The sequence below is a fragment of the Chlorocebus sabaeus genome, chromosome 18, assembly GCF_047675955.1.
Source record: "Chlorocebus sabaeus isolate Y175 chromosome 18, mChlSab1.0.hap1, whole genome shotgun sequence".
Taxonomy (NCBI): Eukaryota; Metazoa; Chordata; class Mammalia; order Primates; family Cercopithecidae; genus Chlorocebus; species Chlorocebus sabaeus.
The window spans coordinates 73,394,231-73,421,404 of NC_132921.1; the positions used below are offsets into that span (position 1 = coordinate 73,394,231).

The 27,174-nt window shown below is 50.5% G+C and overlaps 1 protein-coding gene and 2 long non-coding RNA genes across 4 annotated transcripts in view; 1 reads left to right on the top strand and 2 right to left on the bottom strand.

The window, feature by feature from the left end:
• Nucleotides 1-27,174, bottom strand: part of LOC103222800 (uncharacterized) — an 88,960-nt gene that overhangs the window by 61,461 nt on the left and 325 nt on the right. The window contains exon 2 of the long non-coding RNA XR_012089354.1: nt 7,945-8,134. This is a non-coding gene — a long non-coding RNA (uncharacterized lncRNA). The remainder of the gene's footprint in view (nt 1-7,944; nt 8,135-27,174) is intronic.
• Nucleotides 160-20,786, top strand: CIDEA (cell death inducing DFFA like effector a). Of its 2 annotated transcripts, none has more exons than XM_073006484.1 (5): nt 160-238; nt 6,537-6,681; nt 8,015-8,161; nt 15,377-15,558; nt 20,750-20,786. In XM_073006484.1, the coding sequence occupies exons 1-5, from the start codon at nt 201-203 to the stop codon at nt 20,769-20,771; spliced, it is 534 nt and encodes a 177-aa protein (XP_072862585.1). In that variant the 5' UTR covers nt 160-200; the 3' UTR covers nt 20,772-20,786. The 2 variants fall into 2 exon arrangements, with proteins under 2 accessions (XP_072862585.1, XP_037838911.1); XM_037982983.2 differs by lacking the exon at nt 20,750-20,786 and adding an exon at nt 19,138-19,599.
• On the bottom strand, nt 19,900-27,168 carry LOC140709021 (uncharacterized). The gene is made up of 2 exons (XR_012089355.1): nt 24,687-27,168; nt 19,900-23,514 (listed from the first exon to the last, which is right to left on the bottom strand). It is a non-coding gene; the product is annotated as an uncharacterized lncRNA (long non-coding RNA).

Consider the following 27,174-nt stretch of genomic DNA (forward strand, 5'->3'; position numbering starts at 1 on the left):
AGGCGGCAGGAGCCAGAGACCACCGCGGGCTTCCAGAGCGCGAAGCCGCGAGCCTGGGCGGTGACAGCCGGTGCCAACGTCCTCCCCTGCGCCTGGCAGGCATTCGCCGGGCTGGCGGGCGGGCGGGCGAGGGCGGGGCCGCCGCACTTTAAGAGACGGTGCAGGCAGCCAGGCCCCCAGGCCGGCGAGGGATCCGCGCCATGGAGGCCGCCCGGGACTATGCAGGAGCCCTCATCAGGCGAGTGCCCCCCGTCCCCTGAGCCCCGCGTTCCCACGCGCCTCCAGTGGCCCCGCGTTCAGGCCCTCACATTCCCCTGTGCGCCTCTCGTGCCGTACCCCGCTCCCCGCGTCCCCCCGCTCCCCGCGTCCCCCCGCTCCCCGCGTCCCCCCGCTCCCCGCGTCCCCCCGCTCCCCGCGTCCCCCCGCTCCCCGCGTTCTCTTGCGCTCCCCGCGTTCTCTTGCGCTCCCCGCGTCCCCCCGTTCCCCGCGTTCTCTTGCGCTCCCGGACCCCGCGCACACACCCATCCGCCCCGCCGGTGCCCAAGCCGTCCAGCCGCGCCCGCGGGCAGAGCCCAAGCCCGTCCCGCGCCTCCTCACCCCCTTGCAGCTGGGCGCAGGTACCAGGGGTGGCTCTCGCGAGGTGCGCGGGCGTCTGCAGACCGGGTGACAGCTGACGAGTGGCTGCATCTCTGGCCGCTGCTGCCGTCGCGGGCGCAGAAGAGGGTCCGGGCCCAGGAACCCCGAGCAAAGCCTCCACGGTGCGAGGGGAGCGGACTTCTGGGGGTCCTGGAAATCGCAGCGGGAGCTGGGCGCGGGAGTGGCCCAGGCTTGGCCCCTCCTGGAAGCGCAGGCTCCGGTCTCCGAGGGGAGGCCCCGACCGGCCGGTGGAGCCCGCCGGGTTGGTGGTGCTGGGAGAAGAGCTCCTCCTGCCTCCGGGTCCAAGGGCGGAGACGCTGCCTGGGGAGCAGGGGGACAAGGGGCAGGTGGACCCTGCGGAGTCTTCCCTGCGCTTCGCACCGGCTCGCGGTGGAACAGGCTATTTTCCTGCTTGGGTAAATCTTCATATCCCAGCAGACCCAAGCCAATTCTTGGTAAAATCCTAAGTCGTTGCGTGGCAGCAACTGTAAAGTATAGGTCTGAGAGGGAGACCGTGTTTCTCTGAAGATCGAGTACCTGAAAAAAGGATGGAGACCCGCTAGCGGGCTTGAAGGTGCAGGCGTTGGGCGGCGCCGGATCCCACTGTGTGCTACGTGTGGCGGGCAGAGAGACCACACCGGGGGAAGGGAGCGGTCCGGCTACAAAACGCCATCTGTGAGCTTCCGATCCCGGGTTCTTAAATGGGAGCTGTTGTAGACACTGCAGGTTAGAAGCATCTTTCTCTTTTAAAACAAGCCCACGGTACAAGTCTGGGCGGTGGCAGGGGGAGCTGAGAAATACCTGCTTCGTGTGTGGTCGTTAACACGCTTAGGCCTAAAGGTCAGGGCCCTGTTTCTTTTGCGTTCTTCCAGCACCATCCAGGCCACAGTCCCACTTCCAGGAGGTGAGGACTTAGCAGTTTGGATGCGTCCTTCCAACCGCTTATCCAGTGAATTCACAACACACCGACGTTCTCCCGGGGCATGAGGGAAGGAGGTGTGGGCTGACTCTGCACTAACCAATCCTGGGTGGCCTCTGAGCAGGATTCAGGCTGAGCCTCTCCCTGCCTCTGACTATTACAACAACTCATCAAAATCCAAAATGCATCTGTATGGGGTCTCCGTGAGGTCAAGTGTGAAGTGGAAGTGATTTGCTTATGAGCTGTTAACAAATGAAACAATGGGAAACCCTGAGTCTCCTAGGACACATTCCTTCTAGCTTGGCTCCTCCCAGGAGTGAATGACTTCACCTGTTAGGGATGAACTGTTGTTGCAGCTCTTTGAAATCCACCTGCTTCCAGGCTGAACTACTGTCATTCTGTGAAATCTACCTGTTTCCAAACTAAACTGGAAGAAAACAATCTGTAATTCTTGTTGAAGGGAAGACGCTTTTTCTTCCCTGCCCTTCTCAAAAAACCCTGTCTGGGCAAAAGAGCCAGAGGCCAGGTCCTAACACATTTGCTAATTGTGCTCTTGCTGGACTTCTGCCTCCTCTCAGGGTTCCTTAATTTAAACCAGGTCCAGGATATCATAACTCTGTCTTTATCAGTAACTACATTTTGCCAAGGAAATAACTTAATCAATGTGCACAATTTCTAAAAATCAGGTACTTGTAGTCAGTGGTGAAACCTTAACCCAACAATTTGTTAGTCAGCTGGAATCATTAGGTGCCTTGGTCCTGAGGAAAGCAGCCTGAGGTCTTACAGCAAAGCTCCAGATATCAAGGAGGTCCCCGTGCAGGTTGACGGTCACAGACAAAGTCTGCTCTGTTCATGTGTCCTGCCAGTGATAACATTCCTGCCAAACGCTGAAGTTGTTATGAAGCTGATACCTATTATAAACCTCGTGTGAAATGGCTGCTTTCATAGCCATCCAGCACATCTTTCCTTTCCTTGAACAAGGAACTCTAGGTTTGGTGCTGCTATTTCAGTACAAATTTCACCACAGTCTTCTTAGAGACATTACTAAGGAATTAAGTTTGCTGCAAGTGAATCTCATCTTTCTGCTTCTTGAATCTAAATTCTTATTTTAATGAAGCTGCAAAGTGTTCAAAGACGTCATGGTCATGTATTGAAAACTTGATAACGTCAAGCCTTTTTAGGGAGCTTGCGAAGAACTGAGCCATGAGCCAGGCAGTCCTTGTCGGGGCGAGTTCATCTGGGGGGGCAGGTGCGCTCCCACCTGTGTATGTCACATCCAAGAGCCCTAGGGCAGCCAGGCAGCAGGAAGCCTCATCGAGGCAGCACTCACTTCTCTGCCTCTTGCCATTGACCCCACCACCCTCTGACGCTGTCCCTACAGCTCAGGGACTCTTCTCCAGGCCTGTGGAGCAGTTTCCCAGCCCTCCCTTCCTTCTCCTTTTCTTCCTAATGATGAGACGCAGGGTTCCCTTAGCCATCACTGCCCCCCGAATATTCCCGGGCACCATCTTACCTGTACTGCTGCCCCTCACCCATGACACCAAAACATTTGCTTTGAGGAAGACCTTAAGCCTGGGCCCTTTTCCTCCATAGGTGGCATATAAAGAAAGCTTTTTAATTCTCTGTACAGCTCAGGTTTGTTTTACTGGAGAAGAGTTCAGGTCTACTGTCAGTCTGTGGCTTGTTGGTGTATTTCACACACTTTTGGAAGTTGGCGGTGCCTCGCCTCCCTCAGGGCGGAATACAAAATCTTCCCTTCCTGCCTGTTCCTGGAAGACATGCCATTTCACAGCATTCTATGAAGTCTGACTTTTCCTCTCTGGATTTCTCTGAAACAGCCTATTTCCTTAAACAACCTGTTTCCTTGTATCTTCCCTGTTAGAGGTTATTTCCCTTTCCGTTTCCTGCGGTTGTCTGTCCCCACTTTCACAGGAATTGGGAGCGGCGGTTCTCACATGTGGTGTGTCTAAACGCAGGATCCTAGGGCTGCTCAGTGGCCCTGCTTTTAGGCACGGTGCTGATGGCCAGTGATAGAGATGACTCTACTAAGCAGGCTGGAGGTGAGTTGGGTGGAGACGGTGGCTTGTTCACGTAGCAACAGATTTGGTACCTGTAGGCCTGGCGTGCAGAACATCTCATTTAACCACTTTCTGTGTTACATATGAGATGGTCTTGATTTTACATAATTTGACTCAGAAATCACTCACCTTCCTCTTTGACAAGAAGGTGGGGGTAAATTTCCTGTCCTCAGTGCCCCCACCAGCCTTTCCTCCAGCAATGACCCAGCTCTTGGTTGGGAAATGCTACAGGTGAGAACAATAGGTGTTTTTTCACTGACAATGGCGATCTTGAGGGCAGGTGAAGGCAGGGAGAACCAGAAATGGTTGCCAGCTCTTATCTTGTCAGACAGGTAAAGACTGCAGGAACTTGGAATTAATCATTTGGGCCAGGTCACTGGAGCACAGGTGCTTACGAAGGCGTGAGCATGTTCGTCCAATGAGGAAATGCAGGGCCAGGGCTAACTAGGTCAAAGCTGCGCCTTTGATCACTGGGGCTGCATCTAGCATTGGAAGACATGGACCGTGTTCTCTCATTTCTCTGATTTTGGCCAGGCATCTTTAACTCAGTAAATAGATGGTGTGCTGATATGTTCTTCGTGAAAGCAGGAAATGCACCGCCAGACCCCGTGAGACAGATGCTAGAAGCCTTGTGCAAGACTGCGTTGACCTCCTGCTTTGGGGGCGAAGAGAGGGTGTTTCTTGCTGCTGAGGCCGGGCCCTTCTCTCCTGCGGGAGCCGCCTCTTCTGGCCAGGTGCTGGGTGGAAGCTAGAGCTGGGCTCAGACTCTGGTCTAGCCTTTGCTGCCCTGACGACTCGCTTCCTGCTTTCTCCAGGCCTAGGTTTCACTGTCTGTAAGGTGGATCCCAAGGAGTGGTAACGCAAGTCGCTAGCTCTCACACATGAAGGTTTGGCATCCAGTGGCCCTCGGGCCGTTCTCTCTCTCTCTCCTTGCGGGGACTTCAGCTCATTTAAGTCTCAGCTGCTGTGATGAGGTGGAGGCGACTCCTGGGTTCTGAATGTGAAATGTAACACGGCCGGTCCTCGTCGCCCTGTCCCCCCGGTCACCAGGGGTGAGAGTGCACGAGAATTCCCCGTGGTGCCAGCACAGCAGTGTTGTTCGTGGCATTGTGTAACTGAGAGCCCTGCGTCAGTCTCTTAATCCAGGTGACAGTTCAGAGGCCGTGTGCCAGTCCTGGGGCCGCGTTGGGGCACAGCCCGGCTGGGCAAGGCTCTGATTGACTTGGTGGGCCCCTGGCAACGGTGTGTAGGTCATTCTGACAGGTCCAGACCCCAACCCAGCACATTTCCCTCCGGCTTGCCTCATTGAAAACAAATTGTGGCCGGGCCCGGTGGCTCAAGCCTGTAATCCCAGCACTTTGGGAGGCCGAGACGGGCGGATCACGAGGTCAGGAGATCGAGACCATCCTGGCTAACACGGTGAAACCCCGTCTCTAAGCTGGGCGAGGTGGCGGGCGCCTGTAGTCCCAGCTACTCGGGAGGCTGAGGCAGGAGAATGGCGTAAACTCCGGAGGCGGAGCTTGCAGTGAGCTGAGATGCGGCCACTGCACTCCAGCCTGGGCGACAGAGCGAGACTCCATCTCAAAAAAAATAAAAAATAAAAATAAAAAATAAAAGCATGCAGTGTAATCATGTGTTGAAAGCAGTTTTGCTTTTCTTTTTCTGTTTTTTCATTTGGAGTCTCACTATGTCATCCTGGCTGGAGTACAGTTGTGCGACCTTGGGTCACTGCAATCTTGACCTTCTAGGTTCATCAGGGCTAAGCAATCCTCTCACCTCAGCTTCCCGAGTAGATGAAAGTATAGGTGCACCACCACACCCAGCTAATTTTTTTATTTTTATTTTTTTGTAAAGACAGGGTCTCACTATGTTGCCCAGGCTGGTCTCGAACTCCTGGGTTCAAGCTATCTTCTTGCCTCAGCCTCCCAAAGTACTGGAATTACAGGCGTGAGCCACCATGCCCAGCAGGTTTTGCATTGCTATCAAAAGTTTCATCTGAGAGGCTGAGGCAGGAGGGAGGACTCCTTGAGCCCAGGAATTCAAGACCAGCCTGGGCAACAAAGTAAGGCCTTGTCTCTACAAAAATACAAAACTCAGAGGAACATGATGGCTTGCACCTGTAGTCCCAACTACTCAGGAGGCTGAGGGAGGAGGATTGCTTGAGCCCAGGATGTCAAGGCTGCAGTGAGTTGAGATCACCCCACTGCACTCCAGCCTGGGCAACAGAGCAAGACCCTGTATCTAAAAGGAAAAAAAAAAAAAGGTAAATGTTTGAATTAATTTTTTGATAAATGAGGACTTACTCCAAAGTGTCCTGTGATGTAAGCCCTGTGGGTCTTTTCTTTCTTGTGATTCCAGCCACAGTTCTGAGAGTGGTTCTGCTGTTCTTGGTTCATCCCAAGTTGATTTCAGAAACTTCATTGATTGCTATAGTGACCAATATCACACTTTTGAATTGATTTCTGGCTCACCCTTACCGTATAAACAGGTAGCTGTATGCACGTGTCTGAGGGCCTTGCTAACTCTGTGTAACTGCTTCATGGTCACTAGAAATCATTCTTTTGGATTTTTTAAATCTCTAAAACCCATGCATATTTACAGAATATAAGTCTTATTTCTTGTTGGAGTCGAATGCCCTAACCATTCCTTCTCAAAGAGTTTCGGCAAGGACTTTGGATGCTCTAGTAAAATAGGAATAAAGATGGTTGTGTTTTTGGCTTGATGCGCTACTTGTTTCTTCTTTGGAATTATGTGTACATGTGTATATATAATTTTTAGTAATCCCAACCACTGAATTGCTTTACTTTAGATGCAAATATTAAAAATGCATTATTTTTATGTACTTTCACACTTCTCATGAGAGACTCTTTTTAAAAAGTTTTACTTTTCACCTCCATTTTCAGGCCCCTGACATTTATGGGATCACAGACTAAGCGAGTCCTGCTCAGCCCGCTCACGCACCCAGCTCGCCCTTTCCGGGTCTCCAACCATGACAGGAGCAGCCGGCGTGGGGTGATGGCAAGCAGCCTGCAGGAGCTCATCAGCAAGGTGCTACAGAGCCCGCAGCTCTCCCGCAGTCCACAGGGGGGCGCCCTGCACTCACGCAGGGCCATGGTCTTGGACTCTAAGCCAGGGCCAGCACAGAAAGGTCAAGAAAAGCTGCATCTCACCAGGAAGAAACGGGGAGAGAAATTGGGAATGATTGCTGGTGGTTATGGAGTTTCTTTTTCTTTTTCTGTTTTTGAGCCAGGGTCTTGCCATATTGCCCAGGCTGGCCTCAAACTCCTGGGCATAAGTAATCCTCCCACCTTAGCCTCCCAAGTGCCTGCCAGTTTCTCTCTTGGGTGGTGAAAGTGCCGTAAAATTGATTGTGGTGACAGTGGTCCAACTCTGTGAGCATACCAAAACCAAGGCTCTGTATACTTTAAGTGAGTGGATCGTATGATATGTGAATTATATATCAATAAAGCTGGTTTTAAAAGGGGAGGAAAAGAAAGAAGGAGAAACAGCAACTTAAACTCATCAGACCTCTTGGCCTCAGAGACTCTGAGAGTAAAGGTTAGATATAAATGATCAAGGGGAACATTACATCTCTGTACCATGAAACATTGAGGTACAGAGACAAAAACCTTAAAACAGTCACTACTGGAGAATGTCACTTTGTTTCTTTGACAAGGGAGGATGCAGGGATGGAGCCGACTTTGGAAGTCTAGGTTTAGTTGTAAAGGCCGGGATCTAGAACGGATCCTAGACCACCAAATAAGGAAGAATCCCGGCCTCTCAGAGAAGCGTAACTCAGACTCAGGCACCCATGGAAACGAGAAACAAGCATCCAACACACAGTCTCTGAAGCAAGAGAGATGCTCAGCTATGCACATAAGGCTGTGGCTCTTACAGCAGCAAACATGCAGGAGTTTTGTTTTTATTCATCTAAATAAATAGGTAATCTTAGAAATTACAAATATTATTTAATGTAATCATTATCTCATGTATCTTAAGAAGACAGATCCATTAAAAATCTTAACTTCCTGGCCGCATGCAGTGGCATGTACCTGTAGCCCCAGCCACTCTGAAGGCTGTGGCAGGAAGATTGCTTGAGCCCAGGAGTTCGAGGCTGTGATGCACTATGGTTGTGTCTGTGAACAGTTACTGCACTCCAGCCTGGGCGGCATAGTGGGTCCGCATCTTAAAAAGAGCATTCTTCACTTCCCTGCTTCTGAGCAAAGACTGAGTCATAGACACAAGTCAAGGTTACCTTTACCATTAAAATTTTGTCAGAATCAGCCAACAGTTCTGAAAACTGTAACTTACTAAATGTCATTGGATGGTCACATGGAAATATCTGGCTTCACTCCATTTCTCTGATACGTTGCCCACCTAGACTCTGGATGCCCTGGTCATCACCACTGGACTGGTCACTCTGGTGCTGGAGGAAGATGGCACCGTGGTGGACACGGAAGAGTTCTTTCAGACCTTGGGAGACAACACGCATTTCATGATCCTGGAAAAAGGACAGAAGTGGATGCTGGTAAGCAAAAGCACTGTCACCCAAACAGCTACTCGGTAGACTTTTTACCTACAAAAGTTCACACCCTACTCGGCTGCTGACTTGTCCACATTCTTTTTTTTTTTTTTTTTCTGAGACGGAGTCTCGCTCTGTTGCCCAGGCTGGAGTGCAGAGGCGTGATCTCGGCTCACTGTAAGCTCCACCTCCCCTCACGCCATTCTCCTGCCTCAGCCTCCCGAGTAGCTGGGACTACAGGCACCCACCTCCATGCCCAGCTAATTTTTTGTATTTTTACTAGAGGCGGGGTTTCACGGTGTTAGCCAGGATGGTCTTGATCTCCTGACCTCATGATCCGCCCACCTCGGCCTCCCAAAGTGCTGGGATTACAGGCATGAGCCACCGCGCCTGGCCAACTTGTCCACTTTCTAAATATGCACTTTGTATTCACCTAACAACTGGATCCATGCCCTCAAAGGAATTCTTACAAGTGTTTCTAGGAAACTTAGTCTCTCTGTGAACTGAGGCTATTTGACATAAAGCAAATAATTCCAAGGAACAGGTTTTGGCCAGTGAGTAGCTACAGATCCTGTAAAATGCACAGAATTGACTTGGCAACTCTTCATCATCTCTGTTCTTAGAAGGCTGGAAAAGTAAACACCGTTAAGGAAGTTAGGGAGAGGGGTGTGTGTGCATCGTGCGCATGTGTGAGTACGGAGATTTAGAAAATAAAGAGACAGAATGAAGACTTCGGTCTCTGGGAAAACTATAGATAATATGGCTGAAAAAACTTTCTCAGTATAAAATGCCTAAAAATGTAAAGCACAATATCAAAATATATCTTCATATAATAAACTGATCTCCAAGAAAGAGAAATCCTCAGTGGGTAAAATTTTGTGAGGCCAACATCCAGAGAGGAACACGAACACTGAAGCTGGCAGCTCCCCTGGCATCTCCTCTGGGGTTCCCCCACCTGTGAGCACCCACTGACCTCAGGGACAGATGCTGGGAGGACACAGACAGCCTCCAGCTGACACAAAGTCGGGGGTGAGATTCGAGGGTCTGCGTAAAGCCCGGGATCTTAGAGCTCTCTCCTGGGAATTTCAGCCACAAGCTGCCCTCATGAGGGTTCAGGCATTGCCGAGTCCCAAACCCCTAAGCTGAGAGTTTGGTTTTCAGAGATCTGGGGGAGTAGCGTCAATGGAGGGGTTTGCTCATTGGATTCTCTTTGCTCCAGCCCCATTTTCAGGGTGGAAGTGCCCCAGGTAACTAGCAGGAGCTCAGGCAGTTCCCTTGGGATGAACTTCCATCCTGGCCCCAAAGAGTTTTCATTCCTAATGTTCTCACAATGCAAGTTCACAGTCAAAACGCTGAATGTAAGGACTCAGGCACCACATTCATGAGAGTAAGCAGAAGCAATAAAGTCAGGCCTGCCAGGACGGCAGATGTTGGAATCATCAGATACAATGTATAAAATTAGTGTACTGAAAATGCTCACCTAAGGCTAAATTTGACTGACTAAATAAATAAATAAAATGCTCAAAGAAACATTAAAAGTAATCTAAAGTAAGAATAGCCAGGAATTGAAGACCAGCCTAGGCAACATAGCAAAACCCCAATCTCTACCAAAAAAAAAAAAAAAATTTAAGGATTAGCTGGACAAGGTGGTACACACCTGAAGTCCTAGCTACGCAGGAGGCTGAGGCGGGAGGATCACTTGAGCCAGGGAGTTGGATGCTGCAATGAACTATGATCGCACCACTGCACTCCAGCCTGAGAGACAGAGCAAGACCCTATCTCCAAAAAAATAAAAAATAAGAAAATGCCAGCCTGGGCAACATGGCAAAACTCCATCTCTACCAAAAAATACAAATATTAGCCTGGCATAGTGTGCATGCTTGTAGTCTCAGCTACTTAGGAGGCTGAGGTGGGAGAATCACTTGCGCCTGGGAGGCCGAGGCTGCAGAAAGTCATGATTGCACCGTTGCCCTCCAGCCCCAGGGACAGAGGGAGACCCTGTCAAAAAATAAAAGTAAATTAAAAAGGAACAAGAGATAATAAGAACTGACTACACAGATTTGAAATAATCAAATAGAATTTTTGGAAATGAAAAATATAACAACTAAAATCAAGTAAATGGAGACTCAAGTTAGACAGAGCTGAAGGTTACGTTAAAAGATCTGAAAGATGTTGCCTGTGATGTAACACAAAGCAGTAGAGGTGGGGAACACGAAGGATGTTAGAGACCAGACTGAAATCTAATCTCTTCCTTTTTGGCATCCTCAGGTAGGGAAGGATTTTTTTAAAACAAGACACAATGCGCAAGTCTCTCTCTCTCTCTTTTTTTTTTTTTCTTTTCTTTTTTTTTTGAGACAGAGTCTCACTCTGTTGCCCAGGCTGGAGTGCAGTGGCGCGATCTCGGCTCACTGCAACCTCGGCCTCTTGAGTTCAGGTGATTCTTCTGCCTCAGCCCCCCAAGTAGCTGGAACTACAGGTGTGTGCCACCACACCCGGCTAATTTTTGTATTTTACAAAATTTAGCCCCAGAGATGGGGTTTCACCATGTTGGCCAGGCTGGTCTCGATCTCCTGACCTTGTGATCCACCTGCCTCAGCCTCCCAAAGTTCTGGGATTACAGGCGTAAGCCACCACACCGGGCCAACACAATGCGCAAGTCATTTTTTTTTAAAAAGAAATCAATTCATTTAAGAATGTTGTCCATCAAAAGACACTATAAAGGAAGTAAAATAAGCCACGAAATGGGGAGAAGGTGTTTTCAACATAACCTGATAAAAGATTAGTATTCAGTAAATGTAAATAACTCATATAAATAAATTATGAAAACAACAAGTAATCCAATTTAAAAATGAGCTAAAGAAGCCACACACGGTGGCTCACACCTGCAATCCCAGCACTTTGGGAGGCCAAGGCCGGAGAATTGCTTGAGCCCAGGAGTTCGAGACCAGCCTGGGCAACATAGCAAGACTTTGTCTCTACTAAAAATGAAAAAAAATTGGCCAGGCGCAGTGGTGCGCACCTGTAGTCCCAGCTACTTGGGAGCTGCGGCAAGAGGATTACTCGAGCCCAGGAGTTTGAGGTGGCAGTAAGCTGTGATCAAGCCCCTGCATTCCAGCCTGGGCGACAGAGCAAGTTTCAAGATAAAAAAAAAAAAAACAAGGAGGGAGCAAGAGACAGAGACAGGCATCTCCACAATAAACAATGACACCATTTTTACACCATTAGATGCGGTATTGCCAGACTTCTTGATTTTTTTATTTTTAAGATATAGGACAACACACTCCTCTACTACTGCCAACAGCCACTTAATACAACAATATGCTTCATCTCAGAGAGTGAGGCACAGACCATGACCCAGCGGCAGCTTTCCTGGGCATGAACCCGAGACTCCGACACCGCCACGTCAGCAGGTGTGTGTCAGAGTGTCCACGGCAGTAGTGCAAGTGGTGAGAGCAAACACTGGAAACAAATCATGTACCCCTGCAGTACACACGTGTGCCCAACAGCGTACTTCTAAGTAAATAGACACTAATAAACTATAATGTGGTCCCTGAACAGAACGCTCTTCAGCTGTGGAAATGCGTGAAGTTCAGCTACAGGCATCCATGTGGATACACATCAGCTATGCTGAGCAAAAGATCACAGGATCATACAGTAAACAAGGCGTCCTCAAACTTTATCGCAGGACCTCTTTACGCTCCTAAAAATTAATGAGGACACCAAACAGCCTTTGGCTCACTGCAACCTCTGCCTCCTAGGCTCAAGCAATTCTTGTGCCTCAGCCTCCCAAGTAGCTGGGATCACAGGCGAGCCACCACCACGCCCGGCTAGTTTTTGTATTTTTAGTAGAGACAGAGTTTCACCATGTTTTCCAGGCTGATCTTGAACTTCTGACCTCAAGGGATCCACCCGCCTCAACCTCCCAAAGTGCTGGGATTACAGGCGTAAGCCACCACACCCAGCTTGTATCAATAAACTCTATAGACATCTGCCAATCAGAGGTTCTGAACTCCAGAGACTTTGTCCCTTGGGGGACATTTGTTAATGTCTGAAGACATGTTAGACTATTGCATCTAGTGGGTAGAGACCAGAGACGCTGCCAAACATCCTACAATGCACAGGACAACCCCAACAGCAAAGACTTCTCCAGCCTCCAGTGTCAGCAGTGTCAAAGGCGAGAAACTATAAGCTATAGATAGATATAGATATTCCCAGCAGTCAAAATTGTTTTTTGTTGTTTGTTTGTTTTTTGAGATGGAGTCTCGCTCTGTCGCCCAGGCTGGAATGCAATGGCATGATCTCGGCTCACTGCAACTTCTGCCTGCCGGCTTCAAGGGATCCTCCTGCCCCAACCTCCTGTGTAGCTGGGATTACAAGCACCTGCCACCATGCCCAGCCTTTTTTTTTTTTTTTTTTTTTTTTTCATTTTTAGTAGAGATGGGGTTTTGTCATGTTGGCCAGGCTGGTCTCGAACTCCTGACCTTAGGTGATCCACCTGCCTCGGCCTCCCAAAGTGCTGGGATTATAGGCATGAGCCACCGCCCCCAGTGGGATTTTGTTTTGTTTTGTTTTTAATGTGTTTGCTTTTTGTTTTGAGACAGTCTTGCTCTGTCGCCCAGGCTGGAGTGCAGCGGCACAATCTCAGCTCCCTGCTACCTGGACCTCCTGGGCTCAAGTAATCCTCCCACCTCAGCCTCCCAAGTAGCTGGAACTACAGGCATGTGCCACCGTGCCCAGCTGATTTTTGTATCTTTTTGTAGAGACAGAGTTTTGCCATGCTGGCCAGGCTGGCTTCAAACTCCTGGTTTTAAGCTCCTGAGCTCTAGCGATCCACCACCTCTGCCTCCCACAGTGCTGGGATTACAGGTGTGAGCCACTACGCCCAGCCGATATTCAAAATTTAAATTGTTTGGAAGTTACTAATAAGCGTATTTTTTGAAAGAAATTAAAATTCAGAAATTTTAAAATAGGTATTAATTCATTAAAAGTAATAACCCAATACAGATTAACTGAACTCACATTTTTTCTTTTTCTTTTTTTTTAAGATAGAGTCTCGCTCTGTCACCAAGGCTGGAGTGTAGTGGTGCGATCTCAGCTCACTGCAACCTCCGCCCCCCAGGTTCAAGCGATTCTCCTGCCTCAGCCTCCCAAGTAGCTGGGATTACAGGCACCCACCACCACGCCCGGCTAATTTTTGTATTTTTATTAGAGATGGGGTTTCACCATGTTGGCCAGGATGGTCTGAGCTTCCCAAACGCGTTTCCCGGCTGAGAGCTCGCTGGCGCCCCCAAGAGGCCGCCGAGAGAAAACAGCCTCAGCTTTGATTTTTTTTTTTTTTGCGGGGGGAGGGTTTTTTGGGGTTTGTTTTTTTGTTTTTTTGTTTTTCCGGTGGTGGTGGTGGTGGTGGGTTTTTTGTTTGTTTGGGTTTTTTTGTTTGTTTGTTCGTTTGTTTTGAGATGGAGCCTCACTCTGTCGCCCAGGCGGGAGTGCAGTGACGTGATCTTGGTTCACTGAAACCTCTACCTCCCTGGTTCAAGTGATTCTCCTGCCTCAACTTTCTGAGTAGCTGGGATTACAGGCGTGCACCACCATGCCCGACTAATTTTTATATTTTTAGTAGAGACGGGGTTTGGCCATGTTGGCCAGGCTGGTCTCAAACTCCTGACCCCAGGTCATCCGCTCATCTCCGCCTCCCCAAAGTGCTGGGATTACAGGCGTGAGCCACTGTGCCAGGCCTCAGCTTTGATTTTTAAAGTGAGAAGAGGGAGCTACAACTGCTTAGAAAAAGATGAGGAAGTCAACCTCACCCAAGAGTCCACCTCACAAAATCTTATTTTCTTTTTCCTTCTTTTTTTTTTTTTTTTTTTTTTTTTTTTTTTTTGACAAGGTCTGGCTCTGTCATCCAGTCTGAAGGGCAGTAGCGCAATCATAGCTCACTGCAGCCTCAACCTCCTGGCCTGTTCGAGGGGTCCTCCTGCCCCAGCCTCCCAAAGTGCTGAGACTACAGGCATGAGCCACTGCGCCTGGCCACAAAATTTTTCTTGAACGACAAATTCAAGTCAAAGACAAATGCCTGGCATTTGTACCTTGGGGCAGCTTTGCTCTCTTATATTTTTAAAGTGTCACAGGAGAGAGAGCTTTTAGGAGACAGATTCCCAATCCACACATACCCCAGATCTATTCAAACAAATTCCGTATGATCCGAATTAGAGGCTGCAGCTGGAACCACAGGTGGGTTTGTCTGTATGGTGGAATGGGAATACAGAAGGCTGGCCACAGTGAGGAGGGTTTGGGTAATTTTAAGGGTGTTTACGTTTTAAGTTCCTATTCACGAGGTCACTGTCATTAGTGAATTTACCATTCACAGCTTCAGTGGCTCCCAACCCCAAAGGCTCACGAGACCCGAATTTGGGTCACGAGACCCGAATCCTGAGTGCTGCAAGATCTGTATGTGGCACAAGCCACTCAGGAAGAACCTCTCCCGGCCTGGCATTTGTACTGGGGGCGGCTTTGCTCTCATATTTGTAAAGCATTTTGTGGGGAAAATTCTATTCCGGTGCTATTTATAAACCTGGGGATGTGTAGAGGTCACTGTCTCCTCCCACCCAGGGGGTCTCCCTCCACCCAGAGGGTCTCCTCCCACCTGGGGGGTCTGCTGCATGGTTTTGGGCTGTCCCATGGAGTCCGCTGTCATCCCGGAGGATTATTAAAACACAGGGGTGCTCTGGGAAGGTCCCCACTCCCCCCTCACTTCAGCCATATGATTCTGGTACTTTCCACCCAGTAGCCCCTGTAAAATTGAACCAACGCTGCCTGCTTCTCCATTACTATCACTGTGTTATGGTGATGAGATGAGATTCTCTTGTCACCAGGTAACCATGGTGGCCTCCAGGGCATGTCCGTCCCCACCACTCATCAGAGCACAACTATCCACTGAGCAACGGGGTCCTAAAATCCAGGCCCTGATGCCACACCAGAGTCACCTTGAGTCCCTCAGGCAGATTAGGGAGAGATGTCTCGTGGCTAATCGAACACAGTCATAGTGTGTGCAAATGGGTCCTGCTGAAAGCATCTCTCCATCAATTAGCCACGGAGATGCTCACAGACCTTAAACAGTCATATAGGAGAACCTGAAGCTGGAGAAGCTGGCATAAGAACAGAGTGATGACGTGGGAGGGTTAGGAAGGCTCCTGAAACCTGCCCCTCCCCCCATTGTCACAGGGCAGCAAGCACGTCCCCGCTTGCTCACCACCAAAGAGGTCGGGAATAGCAAGAGTCACCTTCGACTTGTACAGGCTGAACCCCAAGGACTTCATCGGCTGTCTTAACGTGAAGGCCACCATGTATGAGATGTACTCCGTGTCCTACGACATCCGGTGCACGGGACTCAAGGGCCTGCTGAGGTAACACACTCCAGGGGTCACCTCCGGGGGTCTGGAGACTGCACAGGTGCAGCACGGGCAGCGGGTCCCCACCCTGTTCCTCTGGGCTCCCAGGCCAGCTAGCACTGGTAGGGGCACTTGAAGTCATGTTGTCTGGAGCAGGTCACCCCTTATCCCACAGGCTCATTTCACACAACAGGAAGTCTCAAGCCAAAACAGATTTGTTTCTTCCAAAGACCATTAACTATTCATTAGAAACAAAAGCTAAATAATAAATATAAAGAGAAACCACATTCATTTTAAGAACTAGAGCCCTAGGCCGGGCGCGGTGGCTCAAGCCTGTAATCCCAGCACTTTGGGAGGCCAAGACGGGCGGATCACAAGGTCAGGAGATCGAGACCATCCTGGCTAACACGGTGAAACCCCGTCTCTACTAAGAAAATACAAAAAAAAAAAAACTAGCCGGGCACGGTGGTGGGCGCCTGTAATCCTGGCTACTCAGGAGGCTGAGGCAGGAGAATGGCGTAAACCCGGGAGAGGGAGCTTGCAGTGAGCTGAGATCCAGCCACTGCACTCCAGCCTGGGCGACAGAGCCAGACTCCATCTCAAAAAAAAAAAAAAAAAAAAAAAAAAAACCCTAACAAAAAGAACTAGAGCCCTTAATTCTAGGTGATGACAACTAAAATCTGAGCCATGGAGGTCGTGCCGGGTTTGTACAGAGCGGCCACCTAGACCCTGGCGAATCACACGCTTCCTGTACTCCTGATAACTTCAGCCTCACCAGTAACGCGGCATGGGCATGTGTCTTCTCCACATAATGCCAGGGCACCGTCATCCCAAAGACGAGGGCCAGGCTAGCTGCACAGCATCCCAGGAGAGAGAACTTTTAGAAGAGAGATTCCCGATCCAACCATACCCGAGACCCATTCAGACGAATTCCGTGTGATCAAAAGGAGCCTTCCTGGGTGTTCCTACTCCATAACCGGGTGGCACCCCTGCCACTGAGCCTGGGACTGAGACAGACACCAGCAGTCCCTGCTCTAAAGAATCAGCTGTGTGACCTTTCACAGACTCCTTAACTTCTCTGAGCCTTGCTTTTATCTTTAAATGAGAAGGTTGGTCAGGTGTGGTGGCTCACACCTATAATCCCAGCACTTTGGGAGGCCGAGGCTAGCAGATCACTTGAGGACAGGAGTTTGAGACCAGCCTGGCCAACATGGTGAAACCCTGTCTCTACTAAATATACAAAAATTAGCTGGGCGTGGTGGCAGGTGCCTGTAATCCCAGCTACTCGGGAGGCTGAGGCAGGAGAATCGCTTAACCCCAGGAGGCGGAGGTTGCAGTGAGCTGAGATCCACCACTGTACTCCAGCCTGGGTGACAGAGCAAGACTCTGTCTCAAAAATAAATAAATAAACAAACAAATAAATAAATAAATAAATATTAAATAAATAAATAGAATGAGAAGGTTGCTTCCAAGCTCTTTACGATTGCGAAGGCTCTAAATACACCTATTTCTACTCCAGTAAATTGATCGTTGATCCTTAAAGAACTAATCTCTGGAGGGAGTGGACGGGAGAGCGGCTGACTGCAGTAGAAAGGTCTTCGAGTTGAAAAGTTTTGCAACTGCTGTCATTCCAGTGCCCCCTGCACATCCCCCTGGGCAGGGCCGCCCGTTTCTCTTTGAGGGTGTTGGTTCCGTGCCCCGTGGCCTTGACAACTGCCCTGATCTGCGCTGAGCACAGCAAAGGGGAAATGCTCTCCTCTCAGGGGTCTCCCGGCCCTACCTGAGGTGGGACAGAGTGTGTGGCTTCTCTGTGGCCTCAGTTTCCCATTCAGAGCCATCAGTGACTGACTCTAAACTACAGTCACTGTCATGTGTTGGAGTCTTGACTCCCAGGAGAGTTTCCTTTGTTTTTTTCTTTTTGCCGGGATAGGAGAAAATAGCTTGACACTTGGATTTTAAAAGTGAGGCAAGCAAGAGAGTTACAACTGAAATAGGCATAATGAAGAAAGCTAACCTCACCTAAAATTCCACCTCAGCAAAGTCTTTTTTCTCTTTCTTCTCTCTTTTGTTTTTTCTTTTTCTTTTTTCTTTTCTTTTCTTTTTTTTTTTTTTTTTTTTTTGAGGCGGAGTCTTGCTCTGTCACCCAGGCTGGAGTGCAGTGGCACTATCTCGGCTCACTGCAAGCTCCGCCTCCTGGGTTCACGCCATTCTCCTGCCTCAGCCTCCCGAGTAGCAGGGACTACAGGCGCCTGCCACCTCGCCCGGCTAATTTTTTTGTATTTTTAGTAGAGATGGGGTTTCACCGTGTTAGCCAGGATGGTCTCAATCTCCTGACCTCGTGATCCACCCATCTCGGCCTCCCAAAGTGCTGGGATTACAGGCTTGAGCCACCGCGCCCGGCCTCTTTTTTTTTTTTTTTTTTTTTGAGACTGAATCTCACTCTGTTGCCCAGGCTGGAGTGCAGGGGCGCGATCTTGGCTCATGACAAGCTCCTCCTTTCAAATTCAAGCAATTCCCGTGGCTCAGCCTCCAGAGTAGCTGAGATTACAGGCACGCACCACACACCCAGCTAACTTTTGTATTTTTAGTAGAGATGGAGTTTCACCGTGTTAGCCAGGCTGGTCTCAAACTCCTGGCCTCAGGTGATCCACCCATCTTGCCTCCAAAAGTGCTGAGATTATAGGCGTTAACTACGTGCCAGGCCCTTTTTCTTTTTTTTAAGAAACAGGGTCTCACACTGTCCCCCAGGCTGGAGTGCAGTGGCACAATCATAGCTCACTCCTGCTTCCAACTCCTGGGCTCAAGCGGTCCTCCCCCCTCAGCCTCTGGAAGTGCTGGGATTATGGGCATGAGCCACCACACCTGGCCACGAAGTCTTTCTCGAAAGACAAGTTCAGCCTTCTTGTCACTAATTTGTATTCTCTGACGGATCTGATGACACTGCAAGCAGCCATGGAACTCACAACAGCCCCCACACTGGAGGCACCGCCAGCGGGGACCCTGTTGTGGGTGGTGGGAGCAGTGGGCGCTCCTGACGAGATAGCTGCCCAGGCTCGGCTATCACATCCCCATGGGCTCGGCCACTGCTGAATGTCCTGCTACTACCTTAGGAAGGGAAGGGGTTTCAGTATCAGGGTCCCTAGAACAGCCCAGCAGCCACTACTACCTTAGGAAGGGAAGGGGTTTCAGTATCAGGGTCCCTAGAACAGCCCCGCAGCCGAAGCCCAGGACACAGCACACCTGTGCAGGTGCGGCCATCTGCTCCGCACAGAGCTTGCTGGCCACTCAACAAGCAGGCCACACTTCAGCTGGCTCGTGGGAGCCGTGCTTCTTGGGGTGGTCTTGGGCCAGCAGCAGGGGGTCCCCAGGGAGCTCACAGAGACCTGCTCCCGGCCAGACCCACTGCTGTGGCAGCTGCATCTGTGCCAGCCTTGGGACGCGTGCGTCCTGACAGTGCTCAGACAGCCACGCTCTAAATGTGAGCCTGGCCTCCTCCGAGTGCCTTTTGGTGGGGGAGTGAAGTTTCCCCATCCTGTCTGTTTCTCACTGGCCCCAGATCCCAAGCTAAAGCCTCCCGATCTCCCTCTGTCACAGGAGCCTGCTGCGGTTCCTGTCCTACTCCGCCCAGGTGACGGGACAGTTTCTCGTCTATATGGGCACATACATGCTGCGGGTGCTGGATGACAAGGAAGAGCGACCATCCCTCAGGTCACAAGCCAAGGGCCGGTTCACATGTGGATAGGGATGCAGGCTGTTCCGCGCTCTTGAGCCAAACACTGGGTTTCATTTGGCTCAATGATGAGTGTTGAAGATGCTTTTATGTTCTGAGCCACATGCACTTGTAGGCACTGGTCACGCCCCTCAGGAGCAGTGCCCGGGAAAGGAAAGGATCTGGTGGTACATGAAGTAGGGGCAGTGGGCAGGGTACCCTGGGGGGAAGCATGGAGGACCCCGGGGGCCATGGGAAGGGACCACGCAGCAGGCGTGCCCAGGAGCAGTGTGCACGTGTCAGAGCCATTTGGTCTGTCATCTCCTGCAATAAACCCATCGCAAGAATGACCTTGTGTATGATACTTCCTGCATCTCCTTTATCTCTCAAAAGAGCAAAAAAAAAAAAAACCTATCAGAACAGCAAAAAAAAAAAAAATCTTACGTAGAAGCAAAACTCATCCAGGAATATTCTAACAGATATAATCCCTCATAAGTCTTTATTAGTGCTACAAAAATAACAAGCTGCAAAATGTTATTGTATGTTTTTTTCACATATGAATCTTTAGTGGGCTCAAAGGGGCCCTCATACTGAAGGACTCAAATTTTGGAGGTCTTCAAGGACTTTTTTACTTTCTACTTGCGAGAATGAAAGGACATTACTTTTTCAGCCTCCTTTTTTTTCTTTTCTTTTTTTTTTTTTTTTTGAGACAGGGTCTAGCTCTGTTGCCCAGGCTGGAGTACAACAGGGTGATCTCGGCTCACTGCCACCTTGACCTCTCTGGGCTCAAGCCATCCTCCCACCTCAGCCTCCTGAGTAGCTGAGATTACAAGTGCATGCCACCACGCCTAGTGTTTTAATTTTTGTAGAGATGAGGTCTTGCTATGTTGTTCAGACTGGTCTCAAACTCCTAGACTCAAGAAATCCTCCTGGCTGGGGAGGGGGGACCCCCTCATATGGAAGCAAGAGTGGACCTCAGGCCCCGAAGCAGGAAGCTCTGGGCTACACCTTATCCCCTCATTGGATGCCCTGGTTTACACCTCATGCTGCAGACACAGCAGCTGGTGGCTCTAGCAGATGCTAGGAGAAAAATCTTTCCCGATTAAGAAATGATGCCTTGGAGTCCTTTTCCTTCCCTAGCCATCAGCTCTGGCCATGGAAAGACACCACAGTGTGTCCTGGAACCCTAGAGGAAGATAAACTCTCCCCTCCCCTCCCCTCCCCCATTCCCGGGGCTCCCAGCGGCTGCTCAGCCGTTCCCAGCCTGGACGGTCCTCCCTTCACCGACAGTTTGCAGTCCCCTTTGAGAGGCCCCGTGACCAGCGTCTGCCTGAGTCCTGGGCTCTCACTGTGTCTGAGCCAGTTCTTGCAGAAGCTGGGCCAGGCCCCACAGCAGGATAGACAAAAGGAAAGGAGGTGGCGTTCCTCGAAGCACAGGCTCTTCTTTCACATCGCAAAAAACAGGCACTTCCAGTATTGTCCCTTCTTTCCTTCCAGAATGAGCTGCTGCTGCTGGTAGAGCGAGGGTTACAAAGACTGTTCAGACAGCCGTCTGCTGTGATTTCAAAACATTTCCTATATAAGGAGCTCCTGACGGCCCTGCCCCCTCGGGCCAGCAGGAGAGGAGGTGAGGAGGAGGGCTGCAGCCAGGCGTGTGGCTGGCCTGGCCGAGGGGCGCTCACTCCTGCCTCTCACTGACTCTGGGCTTGCGTCACTTCCCAAGGATTCCACCAGCCTGGGCAGTGACTGCCTGGCTTCCAAAAAAGGAATTTTCACTCCAGTGCCTGATCCCGTTGACTCAGCCACTGCCCTCACTCGCTGGGAGGCCCTAGGCCTGCGTCCAGATGGTGGGGCCCAACCTGTTTGAAGGGAGGAACTGAGGAAGGGACAGGCCTGGCCTTCTCCCCATAGGAAGGGGGAGGAAATTCAGAAGGACCCCTTGGCATTTGGGAACTTCTGAAGGAGCTGCGGCCCACCTCCTCCCTGTCTCCTGTGCCCATGATTCACGGGGTGGCCTGGGATGGAGCAGCCTCTTTGCAGAACCCTCAGGGAGGCTCCAGGCCTCAGGGAGGAGGCAGCAAAGGCTGGTTTTGCTGTCGTCAAAGGCTTCTGGGGGCCCTTGGCCAGGAAACTGGCAGAACTGAAACCCACTCCCTCAGGGGAAGGGTCCCAGCAGGCGTGGCTCTCTCTTGTCTCTGGTTCTGATTAGATGACGGGCACTCCAAATGTGACACTTTCTTGTTCTCATTTTAGTTTCTCTATCATCTGCGTTTAGCCTGCTAGCTCACACCAGGATGTGCCCCACGCGGGTGGGGGTGGGTGGGGGGAGCCACGGTGCTCCAGCGGGCGCTGGGGCCTGGATTCTGCGGGGCCTGGACACCACCACTACCTAAGCCTTCAGCTGAATTCCCCAGGGTGGAGTGTGTGTTCCGTTCAGGGGCTGAGTGTTCGTCTGTGTGTCTTGGATGGGGCCAAGCTGAAGAGCTCGAATTGGAAATTATTCACTTCTAGAATCACATTTCAGAAAAAAACAAATGGTTCCCATGAGCCCAGGTTCCCCACTCCTGCAGTCACTGCATGGGCCTGGACGTCACTCCTGTGTCCCCTGTTTCAGACGCACAAACACAGGTAGCTGCCATGAGCATCCCCCACACGCGCGTCCGGGTGTGTTTCCGCCACACCATCCCCAGGCTGGATTCAAGGAGCGCTTTCTGCCAGGAGCAGGGAACAGGGTGCAGGCCTGGGATGAACTGGGGACATCAGAATGAAATGCTCTAAGAGCCATGACCTCATGGCCAGAGACAGACTCTGGCTAAAATCACCCACAGTGACCAGACTTCGCAGCCCAAGCTGCTGTCTTCATCCATAAAATCAGGATCAAATCAACTTGGCCCAGGAACTCCATTCCCAGACAGATTTTCTTGGCCCAGATTTTAAAAATGTAAACACGGCCCCTCTTCCAGCCAGCACGTTTCAGCCGGCTGACCACAGCTTGCCCTTCTCCTGCACCACAAGGAAGGTGTTGCCACCCGCCAGGCCAGGAACCCAGCTCAAAGCCATGGCGTAGGCCTCTTAAGGACCAGGATTCTAAAACTGGGGTCCATTTCCCCAAAGGAAGTTCTCCTTTCTCCTCATGCGATGAGGTGGGGGCTGCTCATCAAGACACACATGGGGGTCGACCTCCACCCGGGATGGCACTGTCCCCATGCAGGGTTTCCTGGCTCCCACTCTCTCCTGTGTTATAAATAAACGGTAGGGAAAGAAAAACTGTGGCAGCACCTTTCCCTACCACCACCTCCACGGGGACGGCTGTTCCTTGCTACAATTACCAGGCCCCTCCAGCAGCGGAGGCCATGGGGCAACCTGCCCGCACTCCAGATCTGACAGCCCGACCCAGTGGACCAGGAGGACAGATCTTTTATGATATTGCGGCAAAATCAACATAACTTTTTTTTTTTGAGATGGAGTTTCGCTCTTGTTGCCCAGCCTGGAGAGCAATGGCGTGATCTTGGCTGACTGCAATCTCTGCCTCCTGGGTTCAAGCGATTCTCCTGCTTCAGCCTCCTGAATAGCTGGCATTACAGGTACCCGTCACCACACCCAGCTAATTTTTGTGTTTTTGGGGTTTCACCATGTTGGCCAGGCTGGTCTCGAACTCCTGACCTCAGATGATCCACCCGCCTTGGCCTCCCAAAGTGCTGGGATTATAGGCATGAGCCACCATAACTGGCCAACATAACATTTTTTTAAATGTAGCTTCCACCTCAGCCTCCCAAGGAGTTGACACTACAGGCGCACACCACCACACCCAGCTCATCTTTTTTTTTTTTTTTAAGATTTTTTTTTTTTCAGCAACAGGATCTTACTATGTTGCCCAGGCTGCTCTCCAACTCCTGGACACAAGTAATCCTCCCACCTCAGCCTCCCAAAGGACTGGGATTATGGGCATGAGCTATTGCTTTAAAAATCTGATGGTCAGTGCAGTGCCTTTTATTCTGAGCCTCCACTCCACTGAGTGGTCTCCTCTGCTTCATGCCCCAGGGGCTCATGTGCCAAGGTGCTGGGGGATACACCCCGACTATGGGGAGTTGTGTTCCACCCAGGTCTCGCCTGAGATGCCCACTGGCTGTGACTGTTGGAGGCCAGTCTGTGAAGGTCACTGCAGCAACTCCCGCAGCCCACCCGTGAGACATCTTCAGGCCACCACTGCTGGGAGCCGGGTTCTCCCCACCACTCCAAGCCCAGGCCAGGCACCAGGACCCCTGTGATATTTCGATATAATAAAAAATACATATTTGGCCTCTGCCCGCATTCCTGACATAGATGTCCTAAAATCTGTATTTCCTGAGTGATAGGAATGGCTGACACAGAGCTCCTAAATCCTTTGGAATTTCCTGGGTTATGGGGGCACCTTTTTTTTTTTTTTTTCAAGACAGCATCTCGCTCTGTCACCCAGGCTGGAGTGTAGTGGTGTGATCACAGCTCACTGCAGCTTCCTGGGCTCAAGTGATCCTCCCACCTCAGCCTCCTGGGTAGCTGCGACTACAGCTGCACACCACCACACCCGGCTAATCATTTTTATTTTTTGTAGAGATGAAGTCTCCTTATGTTGTCCAGGCTGATCTCAAATTCCTGGGCTCAAGCAATCCACCTGCCTTGGCCTCCCGAAGGGCTGGGATGACAGGCATGGGCCCCTGCACCTGGCCAGGAGCATCTTTTGAGGAGACTCTTGGTGGGCTCCTGCATGACCTCAGGATGGGGGCTGGTTGCCAGGGAAACCAGCTCTGTGATTAGTGAGTCAGGACTTTCAGCTGCATCCCCCAACCTTGAGGGAAGGGAGAGGAGCTGAAGGTTGAGTCGATCACCAGTGGCCAGTGAGGTAATTAATTATGCCTATGTAATGAAGCCTCCAGAAAAATCCCCAAGCTACAGGGCTCTGGGAGCTTCCAGAGAGAGAACACGTAGAGGCTCTGAGATGGTGGTGTCCAAGGAGGCCATGGAAGCTCCACGCCCTGCCCCACATGCCTTCCCCATGAGTGTCTTCATCTGTGTCCTTTGTAATATCCTTCATAACACAACGGTAAACATATATAAAGTGTTTCCCTGAGTTCTGTGAGCTACCCTAGCAAATTAACCACCCTTAAGCCGGGGATCAGGGGAACTGAGATTTGTCACAGCTTGGGGCTTGCAATGGGCATGAAAAGTGAGGGCAGCCTTGAGGTCTGAGCCCTCAGCCTGTGGTGTTCGATGCCGTCTCCAAGAGGACAGCATCAGAGTGGAATTAAATGAGAGGACACCCTGCTGGTGTCTGCTGGAGTACGGGTTGCCTGTGGAGAGGAATCCCACATGTTTCGGTGACCTGAGGTGAAATATTCTGTATGGAGAGTGAGAGTGGAGAGAAAAAGCAGTGTTTTTTCCACAGCCCCTCACGCACCCAGCCATTGTGACGTTACTGCTTGTGATGGTAACTTGATTGTCCGCTTGGCCAGGCCACGGCACCCAGTTGCTGGTGAAACCCCAATCCCGATGCTGCTGTGAAAGGTGTGTTTGAAGATGAGATTAACATGTAAAGCCGTGGACTTTACCTAAAGCAGACGACCTCCAGGTTGCCCATTAGGGAGTGGCCTTATCCAGTGGATTGAAGGCCTTAAGAGAAAAGACCAGCATCCCCTCAGAGAAAGAATTCTGCCGCAGACGGCCCTGCGGGTGGTGCTGCAACATCAGCTCTTCCGGCGCTCCAGCCTGCAGCCACCCTGCAGATTTCAGACTTCCCAGCCCCCACAGTCACACATCTGTACACACGGCTCATGGGAAAGACATGTGGGAAGACAACCAAGGCAGGATCACTTTCCAGCCACACACCAACACCTGCCTCAGTGGTACGTGCTTAGACCTCAGACTTACAAAGGCTGTCTTCATCTGTGTGACTCACACCTGTAATCCCAGTACTTTGGGAGGCTGAGGCAGGAGGATCGCTTGAGCCCAGGAGGTCGAGGCTGCAGTGAGTTATGACCACACCGTTGTACTCCAGCCTGGGTGACACAGTGAGACTCTATCTCTTTTTTAAAAAAACAAAAAAGGAAACCATGCAAACTGCGGAGTCCTAATTAGGAAAAAGGAGCCAGGCTGGTGGGACCAGGTGAAAGCAGAGATAAAGCAGATGAGCGATGGGTCTGCCTTTCTCCATGGTCCAGGACAGATAAACAAAGAGAGGAAGCCGCACGCTGTGGGTCTGTTTTTCTTTAGGGCCCAGGACATGTGGCCCTCCCGAGCAGAAAATACGTAGAGCTCACAAACTTCCTGCTTATCAACAAACATCTCAATTTATCAAACACCTAGGCGGATAGAAAAATGGAAGTTAGTTATCAATCACCCCAAGCTCCATTCTATAAACTCCCAGCCGGCCTTGGTCTCCCGGCAGGCAGCTCCTCTTCTGCTGATTCCGCCCACTGCAACCTTGCCACACATTTTCCTACTTTCTCTAATACATCTTATTTTCTTTACCTACAGCTGTCTTGGTAAATTATTTTACCACTGCACCACTGGCCCAGTGAGTCACTGCTCACCTGCCACACAAACAAAATAAAAACCTAAAAGGTTCGACTCACTCCTATACCTAACAGAAGAATTAGGAGTCATGCTTTGACTTAGGATTTACTCCAAATGATATTTCAGGAAAAAATCATCTCTCTCCTCAAAGGATAAAATGCGCCAGGGTTGGGAGCTGAGTCTCAGGTGTTATGAATGTGCACAGATACCCTCCTCCTCCAGACCCCCGTGCTGTTCACCATCCTTGGCTGTAACATTTAGACATGGCAGCCGCTGCAACAGGAGCTCATTCAACTTTGTGCAGTTTCGTCTGTGTTAGGGTGTATTTTATTTTTTTAAGGCAAAGTCTTGCTTTGCTGCCCAGGTTGGAGTGCAGTGGCATGATCACAACTCACTGTAGTCTTGACCTCCCAGGCTCAAGAGATTCTCCCACTTCAGCCTCCCAAGTAGCTGGGACTACAGGTCCACCAGGCCCAGCTAATTCTGGGGGGGTTTAGCCAAATATCTGGGTCTCTAAAACTTCTACCCACAGGTTATAATTCTATCCTCTTGCGTTACTTTTAAAAAAAATCCCTCCTGTCCAGCTTCCCTACCGCAGGGCAGTGCCTTTTGTGCTTGATCCAGCATCTCCCCAAAAGGGCCCCACCCCACTTCCTCCACAAGCCAACACGTAGAGACCTCTCAAGTCCACAAACAGGGCTCTCCAATGCTCTGCCCTGAACTCACCCCAATCCTGCCCATTTTTTCCTGAAAAGAGTGAATGAAAATATTTACTATAAATCAGATACTACCACACCCTTTTGTTTCTTTTAAGAAACAGGCACAGTTGTTAAGATCTGTTTCAAATGAAGTTGGGTGATGGATACATGAGCGTTCATTATTCTAGTCTCTGATTTGGGTTTTTTTTTTTTTTTGAGACGGAGTCTTTGCTCTGTCACCCAGGCTGGAGTGCAGTGGCGCGATCTCGGCTCACTGCAAGCTCCGCCTCCCGGGTTCACGCCATTCTCCTGCCTCAGCCTCCCGAGTAGCTGGGACTACAGGCGCCCGCCGCCTCGCCCGGCTAATTTTTTGTATTTTTTAGTAGAGACGGGGTTTCACCGTGTTAGCCAGGATGGTCTCGATCTCCTGACCTCGTGATCCGCCCGCCTCGGCCTCCCAAAGTGCTGGGATTACAGGCTTGAGCCACCGCGCCCGGCCTATTGATTGATTTTTAAAAATGCTTCCTCCCTCCCAGGGAACTGTGAATGGAGCCTTTCTTTAAAAAATAAATTTTATATATATATAAATATATATATGTATATATTTCAGATATGGGGATCTCATTATGATGCCCAGGCTGGTCTTGAACTCCTGGCCTCAAGTGATCCTCCTAC